We start from the raw sequence: 15,000 nt of genomic DNA on the forward strand, positions 1-15,000 counted from the left end.
ATAAAAAATACATTAGCCTAATTCTTTTAAAATGTTCTAAAGTATATATAGAGAAATATTGCTTGTATAAGCTCACTGAGCTAAGTTTCTGGATATTGCTCACCACATCAACAAAATTTACTTCTGCTTTTCGTGGTCACGTTTTTGTTTCCGGTCACCCGTTTTGACCACTATCTAGCTCGAAGGCATACATACATACTGGAATGCATACTAATAATATTGACCACTTCCCATAGGGGTTTTTCAGGGCCAATGAAATACAATCAACGAAGCAGACAAAGAACAGAACAAGAGCAACAACTGTTAAGAATCCCAACTGGCCAAAGGCAAACCAATTTGCTATTTAGAAGTGCAGCCAGGAGGATGGACCACAGACTGCCAGGATCAAATTCAACAAGTGGTCAGACAGGATCTTGAACCCGGGATCTCCGGATCTCAAGGCAAACGGCCAAATAGCCTTTTCCAGGCTCCCAGATAGTAGGGAGAACAAAAACAACTGAGTGTGAAAAATGAGTGCGGGCTTGGGTCAAGGCAAGGCGGGCGACCCAAGCCCCACTCGTTTTTCACATGCAGTTGTTTTCGTTTTCCCATCTGGGAGCCGGGAACAGGTTAACGGCCAAACCACTGTGACCCAGTACCTCCCGAATAACCATGAGCCTTAAAACGACCACTGTTACTATTATTCAGAAATAAAGGATAAAACAATGTCGGTTTGTTTTTTCATATTTCGTTTCTTTCTTTTCCCAAACGAATTGCAACAAGCCATCACCTAACATCCGAATTTAGCTGAATTGGAAATGCACCCCTTCAGCTATCTCACTCAGAATATTTAGGCAAATTAGCATAGATGCCTTGCACTTGTCTCTTTCCAATCGGGAGAGTGTTTGGAGGAGGGCAAGAATATCACCTCTGTCCTTCAACTGGTTATAATTATCATGCAATTAGACGACAGTTTGCCATTATGCTGTAGCACTGTTTGATGGCTTCCTGACAGTTGTTGAAGTCCCTCCATGGACGGCAAACCAACTTTTCAAGAAGCCTGAGATGTGACTCCAGTGCAGTCACGCTCCCTGCTGCATCTGCCTTCAGAAGAAGAGCATCCATTGCTTTTTGACAGAGGTCTTCAGAAGTCTTCAATTCAGTCCCCATCTCTTTCAAATTGCAATTGCAGTGACAGCTAGTACAGACAGCCGACAGTGCTTCATCCATGTTGCTGTTAGTTAATTTGTGGTCTGTCAAATGATCCGTGCTCTTACCTGTCATATGATGAAGGGGTGCAAAACAGTTGACACACTTGAAAACTGGAGAAGTAGTGTTTGGGATATCGACATATAAAGGAAAGTTCTTTTCACATGCATTACAACGGCATGTGAAATAATACTGACTGTTCAACTTTTCTTGCCTCTCAGCTTTGATGGTGAGTGCACAAAGAGTGCCATAGTTGTCAGTGATCTCCTCACCTGTTGGAATGTTTTTTATCGCATGAACAACACACGTGTCTCCATAAAAATTCCTCGTTACTGATGGGTCACAAGAATGGTTGAACAGGCTTAAGGTGGCATATATCCCAGCTGCAATTTCGTCTGTTTCTGAACTTGCAACAGAACTGGGATTGAGTTGCAGTTCTGAGATTTCATGGGCATTACAGGCATTTGATTGAAGGTGTCGCAAAATCAGACCACCAATAAAGGCCAAATCCTGATGTGAACATGGCATTTTTCCAAAAAAACCTCCTTGTTGGAGTACCTTAAGTAAAAATACTGCTTTCATTGTCCGTTGGAAGAGATCGCTGTTGCTCCGGTCTTCAGAATGGGTCATAAGACAGTATATTGGAAAGTAATGTAATGAGTCATAGACTCCATTCTTGCGGCACCCTGCTTCCTTACCAGCGAGGATACACAAACCTTGCTGAATAACATTTCTGAATTCCACCAGAAATTTGTAGCCAGCCTTTGCTACTATTCTAAGAGCAAGGAGAGCATTCCCATCCAGACCAGATCGATGGATGAGATCAAGACTTACGCATTCGACTGAATGATACAATTCCCAGCTCTGATTAGCACAAGATTCACTGCAATACCTCACCATACTACATTGGCAGCAAGGGATTGGGATTATATTAGCCATGAGCCTCAGACAATGGTAACAGTGACTTGTTACATGCCTTGGCAACAGAACAGATGCAAATGGCTTCTCGATGACTAAAATATCTCCTACCTTGATGTCTTGAGTGGCTACTGGGTGTCTGCCAGTCACATGAGAAGTCACAATGTCAATGGCACAAGATGCAGAAACAAACTTGCTGTTGCGACCATGGCTAAGCTTTAGTAATTCAACCAGTCCATTCGAAACACTTTTATCATTTGAAGTTTGTTCTACTGACTTCTCATTTTCATAGATTCTGCAGAGTTCCATTTCAAGGTCTTTGCACCAAGTGTCCATTTTCTTAGAATCGAGTTTTGATTCATTTAATGCCTGCTTAGCTTTGCCAAAACATCTCATTGCTTCATCGAACTTGCCAAGTTCAACAAAGCATCTCCCTTGCCGATCAAACAACTTGTATCTTAAGTTGTCTGGGTAACCATTTTTCAATGCTAGTTCTATGCCTTTAAGGCACTCAGTGTACTGTTTTAAATGATACAAAACTGCAGAGCTATTGGCAAAAGCAAGGGAAAGTTCCTTGCCTTTGCTTTCACAAGGTGCATTTAATATGCTACTTGAGTAAACTTGAAATGCTTCTCCGTATCTGTTCTTTTGAAACAGCTTGTTTCCTTCATTACGCAGTCTGGTGGATTCTGCTGCTGATTTCGGTAAAAATGAAGGCTCCACAGTGAAAACATTGTCGAGACAAGCTAAAGTTAATCCAAACACAACCCTTTCATAGTCTGAATTAAGAGTACCAAACTGGGATGAAATCTCTTTCAAGCGTCCACTTTGCTTTAGTAAATAACTGATAGAGTTGAACCATTCTTGAAATATGCCATATTGCGGATCATTATTCATTTCGCTACAAGATAAGTAATAATTTAATTGTGTCAATTAATATTATTATTGCCTTGATGGGTAGCCCTACCAATATTGAAATCATACTGTAATAATTTTGCAAATGCAATAATTACAAATTCTTGGTTTTCATCCACGTACCAAAGTAGCCAGTTTAGGTCCCAGCAGGGACAGGTTATTGTTCACCACCATGACATCACATGCAAACTACTTAAGCAATGGTTATAATAAACAATTATTGGATGAGGTTGAGCATTATATCATGAATTATCAAAACCGAGGTCTGTGTTATCTGACGAAGCTGCAGGCTGAGGCAGATAACACAGACACGAGGTTTTGATAAAAATTCATGATATCATGCGAAAACCGAATTCAATAATTGTTTTATTATACATTTTTCACATAATTCATCCTCAGAAACAGAAGCGAAGCGTTCAGACATTTTGTTTCTGAGGTGAACACTCCAAGGGGCTTAGTAACCAGGCAGAAGTTGAACTTGACATGATAAATGTAATATCTGCGGCAGATATTACATTTATCATGTCAAGTTCACAAGCTATTGTGAATTGATTGAATGCTCTCGACCAATCAGATTTTTCATAGTGAGTCTGATGTATAAGGATATAAAATAATTTGTTTATGCTTCTAGATGATTCATCCTTATGACTGATTGTTTTAACTGGATCAAAATTCTGCGGGTGTGGGCCTTCCCCCAGTCCTCTGGGCAAAATAAATGATCTACTTAATATTAATAATCCAGATGAAGAGCTTAATCCCTGAGATTACAAAGACTTTAGTATGAGCTGTGCATAAATCTACCAAACCTGTCACATAAGCATTTAGCCTGTCTTAAATGTTGCGACCCTCTTCATGATCAAGTGTTGATACCAGTTGTGATTGCAAGGCTTTATAAAAAGGGCTGCTGCAACACGATTTAATACAATAATTGTTTAAATTTGAATAACGAGTCTCACCTTTTCACTCAGAATACAATTATTAATCACACTTTTTCCTTAAAGGACGTCAAAACCTTTGTTGTCGGGCAAAGAAAGGAACAGGAGCAACGAGTCAATGTTAGCGTTCCGTGCGCCATGATTACCTTCCAACGTAAAGAAACTGGCACGAGAAGAGTGCATTCACGAATCGTGAGCCCACGCGAGTCCCCTTCGCGTTTTTAGTGTAGCACGCGAGGGGAAAAACACATCCACTGGAATTCTACCCCGTTGGACAGGAGGACAAAACGACATTAATTCCGAACATGAAAATACAATTATTCCCTCTGAAGAGGGTCCCGTTCCTGAACAGTTAACATATGTTATTCGTTTTTACATTGAATGAAACAAGGACAAAGTCACTTCCAAAAGTGCACATCACAGAGCCACGTTCTCCTTGGTAGCTTTTCTCAGGCAATAGACCTCTTTACGGTTGTGCTTTGTTACCTGGCCTTTAAATGAAAGTGAGGCTGGTGTTGACCTTGTTATGATACAGATCTCCCTCCTTTTCTTATGTTAATGATGTTGTTGCCAAGCTAATTAGTAAGAATTTACATAAGAAAAGCAGTGAGGTCAACCCAAGGCTCACTTTCATTTTTAGACCAGTAACTAAGCACACAACTGTAAAATAGACTATTGCTGTAGTGCGAAATGCCTCTCTTCATCTCCATTGATCAAGACTGGCCAGGAGCGTGGTCGTTTTATAACCCAATTTACCACAAAGGAAGAAGAAATAACTTCACGAGCAACCTGCCGACCGTCCAGCGAATTTCTCGAATTACTTCACTTTCCTGATTACGGTTGATTTCTCTTTGCTCAACTTCTGCGTGTAATTAATTGCAGCTTTAGAGTCGAGTTGACATTTGCTTGTGCGCATGTGCAGATGTCTTAATCTTTTAATCTTTTATCTTTTTAATCTTTTTCAAACATCTGTTGAAAAATATCAAGAGTCAGAGGCAAACCTTTTTCTATAGAACTTAAGACACCTCCTGACAACATTTTTTCCATTTTAAGATTTCATGATATGTGCTTACATATCAGTATCATTTTCAACTAGAACTAACATTAATGGGCTTAGGGGTATAAATAAGTTGCAGTTACCACGTGTTATTTAAACTACCTTATGGGAAAAATTCTTTCAGATTTTTTGCTCCCAAATTATGGAATATGTTGAATGATGACTCAAGAACTACCACAAGCCATAACGGCGGGTCTAATCTGCAGGTCGCGGGTTGCAGGTCATTGTTTCACCAATACAGAAAGTATCCTAAACATTCTTAAAAGCTAACCTTAGGTATAAAAATTTTTGTTTAGGCCTCAATTAGGCCTAAGGTTAGCTTTTAAGAATGTTTAGGATACTCTCTGTATTGGTGAAACAATGACCTGCAACCCGCGACCTGCAAATAAGACCCGCCGCTGCTGCTGCTGCTGCTGCTGCTACTACTACTACTACTACATTACAAAGACGGTACTTTCTCGCCAGGGTTAGTCTGGCTGGGCCTCCTTAAATTATGCCATGCTCTATTGATAATTTCGCAGCATGCTTTATTTTTGGATTCTCCGAGCATTTTTTTTTGCTTCCAGCAATAAGCTTGCCGAACTTTGCCTTTTTTAATCTTTAAAGACCGGGGGATCGACGTTTAAAAGGAGGAAATAAATGTGTCAACATAGACCTACTGGCACTCGAAAGCCAACGGCTTTCATTACTTTCATTTCCAAAACAAATTGCCATATTAAGGAAAATAGCTAAACTGGGGCCCGTTGCTCGAAGCCTGGTTAGCTCTAACCGCTGGTTAAAAAGTACAATGATCAAAACCTATAGGTTTCCATGGTATTTAACGCTGGTTTAATTAGCGCTAACCATGCTTCGAGCAACCCAGGCCTGCAGAACACCCGGCCACTTATTTGCATATCAATGGCGTGTATAGGCGACTTTCAAAATACCATAATATTTTTTATTTGCCCCCCAAAGTGTTTTCAGTTTCTTTTGGGACTTACAATGCTCCCAAGAGAAAATAAAAACAATGCTTTTGCAAAATTTTGGAGGGAAACGAATAAATTATGTAGACAACAGACAAATTTTCTTTTCTTTAAGTGTTACTTCAGGAAATACAGATTTATCGCAATTGATAACTTGAAGATACCTTTGACAAACGGAAGTTTATTGGATTCAAAAGAAAAAATATTGTATTGACAAAATTAATCATTGTCACTTGATAGGTTTTCACTTAAACGTGGTAACAGTTCTTTCATAACAACTTGAACGTTTGTGATTTTCCTCAATTTTGTTTTAATGACACTCAACTGTAAATCACTGGACAAGTTGCCAACCACAGCAAGGAAAGCCGATATCGTGTCAAAAAGTAAGAGAATTAAAAACTTGACATTAATAAAGAGAACAGTCTCTAAAAAAAAATTCTTGTTAACAGTGAATTTAAATTTGAAAACGAAAGAAAGAAGCTATGTATACCATGCCCACTAACGGCTTAAGTTTACTTTTGGGCCCCAAAACTACTAAGTGAAAACTACATGTGCATAACTGACAGAGAAGAGTTAAAATATTTCTTCAGGATAAAGTTGAAGGTTACCTGCAATCAGGTTTTCATTTTTGTTAGTTATCTCCCCCGAGAGAAATTTGGCTGAATAACCCTGGGGTAGCATTATTGTCACGAGAGGATTTACCAAAGGTAAAAAGGAAAAAGAAGGCTAAGAATTGATCTCACCTTATTTACCTCACAATAGCAGTAAGAGGCCCGCATTAAGGACAGTTATCAAAGAGGTTTGCTACTGAATGAAGACATGGAGTGTGGTTTGGTAATGTTGCATTCCTACCAGCCAAACTACTCCTAGTCTCTATCTCACCTGACTAACCCTCACCCCACACTGGCTGCCACTTTTTAGAAGAATTAAGTAGCAGATAATTAAACTAGCACCGCTTAAAAAAGATGAAGCGTTTAGGACGTCTAAAGTACCAATACGTAGCAATGATATTACACTTTTTACTTGCATTTAAGCAGGTTCCTCAGGTTTTAGTGTTGGTGACGGTCATGTCAGCAGTACCCTGAAAGCAGTTGGTTTCTCCTACGCTTCCCGAAAGAGAAACCACTGCGAGCAACCGTTAGTTTCTTTGAGTGAGCCGCCGTCCAGCGCCAAGAACGAATAAATTAAATTTGAAGCGGTAAAACGAGTTAGTAAAATTGTTTTGGCGCTTGCGCGTGCGTTCAGCTACGTAACTGCTGCGTTTGGGCGAGCCAGCTGTATAGTGATTTCCCGCGAAATGAGACGAAGTGATGTCAAAGACATCACGTGGGGTATGACTTACTTCGCACGTGCTTGATGGAAAATCAAACGGCTGCTTGCAGTGGTTTCTCTCTCGGGAAGCGTAGGAGAAACCAACTTCTCGCAGGGTATGTCAGCCGTGAATCACCACCACTTTACTGCCCATGTTATTCAAGTTGCCACAAAAAACTGAAGTACCCGCTTTCATGCTAACTTAATTGACCATCTAGAAAATTTTATCTACAACAGTATACTGCAATATATTTCTAAATTACTAGAGATAACATCCACTGCATTTGCTTTTACAGAAACCAATGGAACACGACCAGCTTTACTCTCTGAGCCACAAGAGGATGAGCTGTATTCACCTGTCTCTTATAAACCAGTCAATGTGTGACCAAGAACCATTTCTAGAAACTGAAAAATCATTTGACAATGTTAAAACCAGTTCTCTCAAAACAGTCAACTATTTACTTATCCCTAGACAGCGAGTAGTTGTCCTTCTTTCCTCACGTCAAGTCAAGTCAATTTTGTTTAACTTACAAAGAATATCATGTACATAAAGTTAGAAGGAAAAGTAAGTTTGATAATATGTTTTATTATATGACTAGCTCCGTGAGCGGGCAAGATGAACCAAATCGCGCGCTCTGATTGGCTACCCGAGCGGGCAAGATGGAGCGATACTGCCCGCTCGGGATTTCTCGCTTGGTCCCGCAAGATCAAAGATCATTTTTTGGTGTTTTAAGTCATATAATAAATCCTTTATTGACCAAGATTGTTCGGTCAAGATGACTGGATATTGGCCTCGTTCTTTTTTTGCGTGTTTATGGACCTCGACTTCGTCTCGGTCCATAAACACGCAAAAAAAGAACTTGGCCAATATCCAGTCATCTTGACCTCACGCTTGGTCAATAACCCATACGTCACGGTGTAGAGTTTGGGACACCTAAATAGTAGAGAGCCAAGCATAGGGAGCAAAATCGTAAAATTATGCTAATCAAACGGGGAACAAGGAGGGTTCGGGGTGAGAGAGGAAAATCCCCCGCTGGTTACTTAATTAATTAATAAAAAAAATTCTCTGAATTCTGAAACAAATTGAACACTTCTAATAGGCCTTAATAACACGCCGGCGGCGATGTTGAGTCCCGAGGGATTGAAAACTTTTGTTTTCGCGCACCAGAACTCGTTACCAAACATTTCAACTCGAGGTTCGGGGTACGAAATCTATTGTCTACGGCCAATATGGCCGCCGCGCGAATAAGACCCATTCAAGCATTTTCCCCTCTTGTCCAAAGTGAGTCTTTTTACACGTTATGGTTTTTTTTCCCACTATAATTAAAAGGTAAAGGTAAAGTCACTTTATTTTTCATCGGTAGTTCCGTCAGCTCTGGGCATGATATTAATGGAAGTTAAAGGACACAATGTAAGATCACTATGTACTGCAAGGTGGCGATCAGGTTGTAGAAGAATCCAGTCAACAATGGTAGTCGTTATGAGGAGTACAGTCACTCCCAGGAGTTAAAAAGACCTGAACAATAATTATTGTTTGTATTACTAGTTCAAACATTCGTTCAATCTGCGAAAAAAATGACGAGACACTATCACTTACGAAACATGTCCTCTGTATTCTTGCCTTTTCTCCATTGTGACCTCTCACGCGAAAACGTACAGTAACGACTTCCATGTATACGCCGTGTGACACCCGCGAGATTTTATTTTTAAGCCGTTCTCGTGGCTTGGCTCACTCGTGCTACCGACCTGGTCAGCCGTGTAAAAAAACTGCCCACTCGTTCGCTAGAAAAGTCCACTAGTTTGAACCAGGTAGGCAACCGTGTGATAAATATCAAATACCACTCGTTTGGAGATGCGTCCACTCGTTCAAACAACATCGTAAAACCAAAAACGAATCCGGTCAGTGTAAAACGCAGACTGCAGACTGCAGACCAGGGGTAAAATGCAGACTGAGGTTATAACGTAACTGTTGAAAAAGCCCAAATCCCTTAGAAATCCTAACCTTAGGCCTAATTAGGCCTAAAACAATATTTAGGCTTCACTGTTAGCATTTCTAATGGGTTTGGGCTTTTTCAACAGTTAAATTATAACCTCAGTCTGCATTTTACCCCCGGTCTGCAGTCTGCGTTTTACACTGACCGAAAACGAATCATTCTTTGAGAGGACTTGACATAATTATGCGTCATACGGTGTTTCTTGTTTGATCACTCATCGATCGATCGATTGATTTCGCATCGGAATTTTATGCTTTTTATTTAAGTTTATTTATTCTGTTGTGCTTCAAAAAGGTTTTTAGCTATAACCCTCGTCGCGATTGCTTAGGGTTAAAGTAAACATACCTGATGCTAGTTTTTCAAGTCCTTTTGTACGTGGTGCTCTTTTAATCTGCAGAACCGCGAATAGCTAAAACCATAGAGATGTAAAAACATATCCTTGCAGATCGGAAGGTTTTGGTATAGAAAGCTGCATCGCGATCTTTCTTTCCTTTTTTCGCCAATGACTTCAATTTTCGTAACAGCTTGGATATTAGGTCATCCCCTTTCCCTTTTTCTTTTCGTTTAGCGTCGAATGCGTTTCCTGATTTTGGGTCGGTCGGTCGAATTGAAAAAAAAAAAAAGCCTTAAAAAAATATCATAACAATCACGGAATCGGAGGCCTGGTACCCCAGCATCATAGCTGTGGAGCCAGGAAAACAAAAAGACGTGACCCCAAAATCAATATGGCGGAAAAGTTGGTGGATATTGTTGCAAAATTAAGACAGAGTGACATAAAAATGGTTTAAAAACGTCGTTACCTATTTTTTTTTTTTGAAAATGCCAAACATTTGGGTCGGTCGGACGACGCTAAACGGAGAAAAAAAAGGGGATGGCCTTAGCAAGAATCACAAGGTCGCGTTCTGCACGTATCAGTTCCAGGCAATTGTTTATACTCGACAACACGACTTCCTCCGAAAACTGCTGGCAACTCGGACCACCTTTCACACCACGAGAGCACCCGCATCCATCTCGCAAAAACCTTTTTACATTGGCGATTATTTCTTCATTTCCAAGCACATTTTGATCGCATTCCGCCATGATAACAGTATGAGTTGAAGTGACTGTGGGCTGATTCATGCGTTAATAATGCGAATATAATATTTTGATCTTCCCGTTTTTCCCAAGCGATCTCTCCAGGGTGATGAAAAAAAAGATAATCTTTTTCGCAGATGAAAAATAAATGTTTTTCACCTTTAAGCCGTTGGATAAGTTTCAAAAATATGTTCTTTGGAAATTCAATGCTCTAACCTTTCCTGGTTCGCGGCTGTTTTGTATGCTGATTTTGATCAGAGTTAGTAGTAACTCTGTTTTGATCACTTATGACTACCTTGTTAAACAAAATAATTATTTCACATGAGTATGTAATGTTAGCAGTTTACTGCCGACCTTTACGAGCTTTTAAGCTCGTGAAATGATGTGGGCATCCACATATTGACGTTGAAAGGGAATTAAATTTTCTAAATCTCATTGTTGTTCGTAGCCGCGATGCCAAGATGCCCGTTTCATTTTCCACTCGTTGTAGTGTGTCGGTTCTTCTTAGCTCAGTTTTGCGCTTTTCGCTTTTTAAGGTCAGGTTTCGTCCAAACGACTGTAATTTTCTAAGAGCCGTTTGTGTTAACCCGTGAAATCATAGCAACTGAGAAACAAAACGTTGACCCACTCGTGCAAAATTTTTTTCAAGCAGTGTAAAATTTTCGACCACTCGTGTGGGATTTCTGAGAACCCGTTTGGTCGTGCAGTGCCACTCGTTCACTCTACTTTTCAAGCCGCGAGAAACCCGTGAGAGAGCCGTGTGAAAAACCCGTTTCCCAGAAAGTCGTTAGTGTAAGTTTTCCCGTGAGAGGTTATCCTGACGTAATCCCTTCCATTGCCAATCAGTGATGCAAAGCACAGTATCACGCATGCATACACTGTAGACAATATTAGGACGGGGTGGGAAGATGTCTTGACATATGGGTGACTGTGTGCAGTGAAAAAGTGTGTTGTTTGGATCCTTCATGTAAAAAAATGTCGTCAGACTATTGTCGCTCTGCCTACCTGTTCATAGTTGATGGTGACTGTGCCATTCTGTTGGTGATCGTGTTTTCTAAAGGCATCTGTTAATGATTTCAGCATAACGCAGCACTGAATGAAGTCATCAAACTTCATGGTGTTAGCATTCAGGCGATCAAATTTTCGTACACACAAATTGCAAAAGTTTGGTGATCTGAAAGGAAGAAAATGTCTTCAAAGTAAATATCCCTTTGTGACAATTCCATAACAGTTCCACAGCTCATTTCCGTTTTGCTGCTTTTGTCTGGAAATGAAATAACTCAGAAATAACTTACATGTAGCATATATGAAAATAATGACATAAACAATCAAACATTCAGCTTACAATCTGTATCCAAAGGATGTGAATGCTGTTTGCAGTTCATTGGCATCTATTGTTCCTGATCGATCACGATCAAAACTAAACAAGAATATTTTTTCAAAATCAATTTACTAAATTGTTAATATGATTTTTGAGTAGCTGCACTTGGGCTTATGCAGGCAACAAGAATGTTACGTAGAATTGAAAAAGAAAATGCAATAAAAGCAGTCTCAGTTGAAAGAAAAAAGGAAAGGAAAGGAACTTTACTCCAGTCGTTCTAGCGCTGGAGCACTAATTGGGGACACTGTAAACTGAAATCAACAATTAACGTAAATCAAGTCAAATGTTGGTTTTTGAGGAGAGGGGAAAACTGGAGTACCTGGAAAAAAACCTCTCCGTGCAGAGTAGAGAACCAACAAACTCAACCCACATATGACACCGAGTCTGGGAATCGAACCCGGGCCACATTGGTGGGAGGCAGGTGCTCTCACCACTATGCCAGCCCTGCACCCCAAGTTGAGATTAAAATAAGTTCATTCATTTTTTGCCAATTTTTACTACACTTCATCAACAGGAACATACAAATTTCACTCCGACCATGAAAAATTGTGTTGGACAATGTTCACAACTTGCTAAATTTGCCTTTTTTATTACAGACTTAACTGACAAGGACAGAGAAAAACTCTGACCAGGGTGGGAATTGAACCCACAACCTTTGGGTTAGACCACCGCTGCTCTACCAACTTAGCTACAAGGTCAGACGGGAGCAGGCCATGGGAACTGAAGATGTTAAGTCACGGCAATGAACATGTACAAGTACAGGTACATTTAATTCTGGACTCACATGGGGGCTGTTTTCACTAGTGGTACAGTGAAAATTACCCCTTTTCTTCCCTTTAAAAAGGAGAGAAACTAACACATTTTACTCTGTCTAACACCAGATTTTTTTACTCATTAACATGAGCCTACCCAGTCCTGGGGTGATTTAGGGAATCACAAGACCTAAAATTAGGTGTTGAAAACGCCGATTTTCTGACATTTGGCAAAGGGGGATCAAAAGAAAATGTCAAAAAATGGCCAAAACATCTACAGCTACTAAAAAATTATGTCCCCTGTAACCCCTTATCTCCAAGGAGTGACAGTTACAGCTTTAATACTCTGTCTAATGCCAGATGATTTAAATTGACAATGGGGACAGATTCAGTGGTGAAAGGTTTAAGAAGTGCTTGACTGACATGTAAATCTTTTGAATCATTTCCAATCAATGTGTTAGTTTAATCTCAAAAATCCTTTCATTGTTTATCTAAGATTTCATATAAACAAACAAGTTATAATGCTTCTTGCCAAAAGCAGCTGGCTTTCAAGATAGCTGCACCCATCTGCATCTTCTGAGGCATTGTTATCGATTCGGTGTCACCAACACAAAAATCGTCAAAGACCTCAGGTACCTACATGTACCACATTAACCAGTTAACTTGGAGTTTGAACTAATGCATGTTGCTTCATTAAAAAGCCCTACCTGTCAAAACATTGTTTCCACTGTTGTATGTATTTCCACAATGCAGAAAATTCATAGATATCAATTGTGCCAGATCTATAAAAGGACAAAACACCACTGGTAAATCTTTCATAGTTTAATAATAAAAAGGTGTGTGTGTAGGTTTCTGATGCACAGTACAGCCAACTTAGATCCCAAGGACGACATAATAACTTTGTTTGAAGGAACAAAGTATAGCATTCAGCTCTTGACTGTTTTTTCAGGTCCCCATTTTCCCACGTACAAGTATGATTTACGTATATCTTAATTAAATACCATCATACTACAAAAACCACCGATCTGTGGAACGGGGCCCAAATTATCAAGTCACTGCCCTGCCCACTTTCGTTAAACATTTTGATGAAATTCCTTTCCCATGGGCTTAAGGTGCACAAAACAACCGCAACAATGGAAAAACACAATTTCAAAATTTATCTCTGTTTTCTTTGGCAATTGCAGAAAAACTTCCTACAAAGAAACCTGTGGTGGAGTCTCCCCCTTTTCCAATAATGTCTAGTATAATCTTCATTCTCAAGTATTCTCCAAAAACTTTTCCACGAATATGGAGCCTTCCATATGCGCTCAGTTCTGCCGTTACCTCTTAAGAATTTGAACTATTTACAAGCGAAAGTGGGCGGGGCAGAGACACGTAAATTCCCACCCATTCCACAGATCGGTGGGTTTCGTGGTAGAAACTTGTAAAGCATCTGTTTACTGGTTTTGTTTGGAATCTGTTCAATGTCGTCAACAAATGTTTAAATGTGAACAACTATTCTACACTTGCATTTAACCCTATGGTTGGGACACTGAATGTGGACTTTAGACTTCGGACTACGGAACTTAAAACTCGACATGAAACACAGGTAGGAGATAACGACGGCATGCACAAACTCACGGCAACAAGAAGGATACGAATCAAGTCTGCATTGGTGGTAGGGTAATTTGCCAGTTGGTCATCTAGTGTAAAGGTGTTAACCCTACCCAAACCGGTACTTTCCTAGTGGTCATGTTATTGGCTCATTGATAATACCACACCCTAGATTTTTCATAGTTCCATGATCTTTCTTCAAACTCATAGAAAAATGGGATATCGCACAGGTTCAAAATTACATGTAGGAGAGGGAGTGGTACTTACTGATCTTTGTCAAACATGCCAACCATTAATCGACAAGTTTCAGGATTGAACTGTGACCAGTTGTTGTTGAAGAGGGCTTGACGTAACTCCTCAGCAGTAATTTTACCACTCTTATCTTGATCCACTGTCTGCAAAACCAAACCTCTCTTATTACCATTATTTGCAATACTAGTATAATTAGTTATATTACTTCTAGATGTAGATTTAACTCAACAAAGCCCCCTCCAAATTCCAGTGATGTCAAATTCCATTATCAGTGAGAGCAAATACATTGTAAACATGCCATACTGATACTATTCCCTAATTTTCCCTAATATTCCCTAGTAAATAGACAATGGCCTTTCGCATTAAGAGAGTGCATTTTTTGTGGTAGTTAAGAGAAAGGTTGATTACCACAGCCCACCTGTGAAAAGCCCGATTTAAGAAAATCATGGTTGACGGGAGCTAAATTTTAGCTCAATTGCTGATCAATGAAAAATTTCCCAAAAATTTAAAAAAAGACTTTTCTTCAACCTTTAAACCTAAAGTCATATTGTGAAATAATTTTCCACCTCGCATGCTATTATTGGCTTCCATACAGCTAGGCCCTGGGCCAGTTTATGCAAAGATGATAGTCTCTTAGGTAGGGTTTTCATCTGAGGCCAGAGGACAAT

At 39.8% G+C, this 15,000-nt stretch overlaps 2 protein-coding genes across 3 annotated transcripts in view; both read right to left on the reverse strand.

Annotated features, from left to right (window-relative positions):
* Positions 1-4,407, reverse strand: part of LOC137971022 (SET and MYND domain-containing protein 4-like) — a 7,161-nt gene extending 2,754 nt beyond the window's left edge. Inside the window, exons 1-2 of the mRNA XM_068817714.1 lie at positions 3,978-4,407; positions 1-3,007 (exon numbers count right to left, since the gene is read on the reverse strand). The exon at positions 1-3,007 is cut by the window's left edge and continues 2,754 nt beyond it. Of these exons, the coding sequence (XP_068673815.1) occupies positions 934-3,003 (2,070 nt within the window). The 5' untranslated portion in view covers positions 3,004-3,007; positions 3,978-4,407 and the 3' untranslated portion in view covers positions 1-933. The remainder of the gene's footprint in view (positions 3,008-3,977) is intronic.
* A 1,663-nt stretch (positions 4,408-6,070) lies between these two features.
* Positions 6,071-15,000, reverse strand: part of LOC137970706 (programmed cell death protein 6-like) — a 12,247-nt gene continuing 3,317 nt past the window's right edge. Inside the window, exons 3-8 of one of the 2 annotated variants that reach the window (XR_011116850.1) lie at positions 14,348-14,475; positions 13,195-13,269; positions 11,700-11,774; positions 11,360-11,528; positions 7,133-7,691; positions 6,071-7,076 (exon numbers count right to left, since the gene is read on the reverse strand). Coding sequence is in view for 1 of the 2 variants with exons in the window: in XM_068817241.1 (XP_068673342.1) it covers positions 7,650-7,691; positions 11,360-11,528; positions 11,700-11,774; positions 13,195-13,269; positions 14,348-14,475 (489 nt within the window). In the remaining variant the exon portion in view is untranslated. Of the gene's footprint in view, positions 7,692-11,359; positions 11,529-11,699; positions 11,775-13,194; positions 13,270-14,347; positions 14,476-15,000 lie in introns of both variants that reach the window. The other variant, XM_068817241.1, reaches the window with a different exon arrangement.

This window comes from Montipora foliosa, chromosome 9 (assembly GCF_036669935.1).
Source record: "Montipora foliosa isolate CH-2021 chromosome 9, ASM3666993v2, whole genome shotgun sequence".
Lineage (NCBI taxonomy): Eukaryota > Metazoa > Cnidaria > Anthozoa > Scleractinia > Acroporidae > Montipora > Montipora foliosa.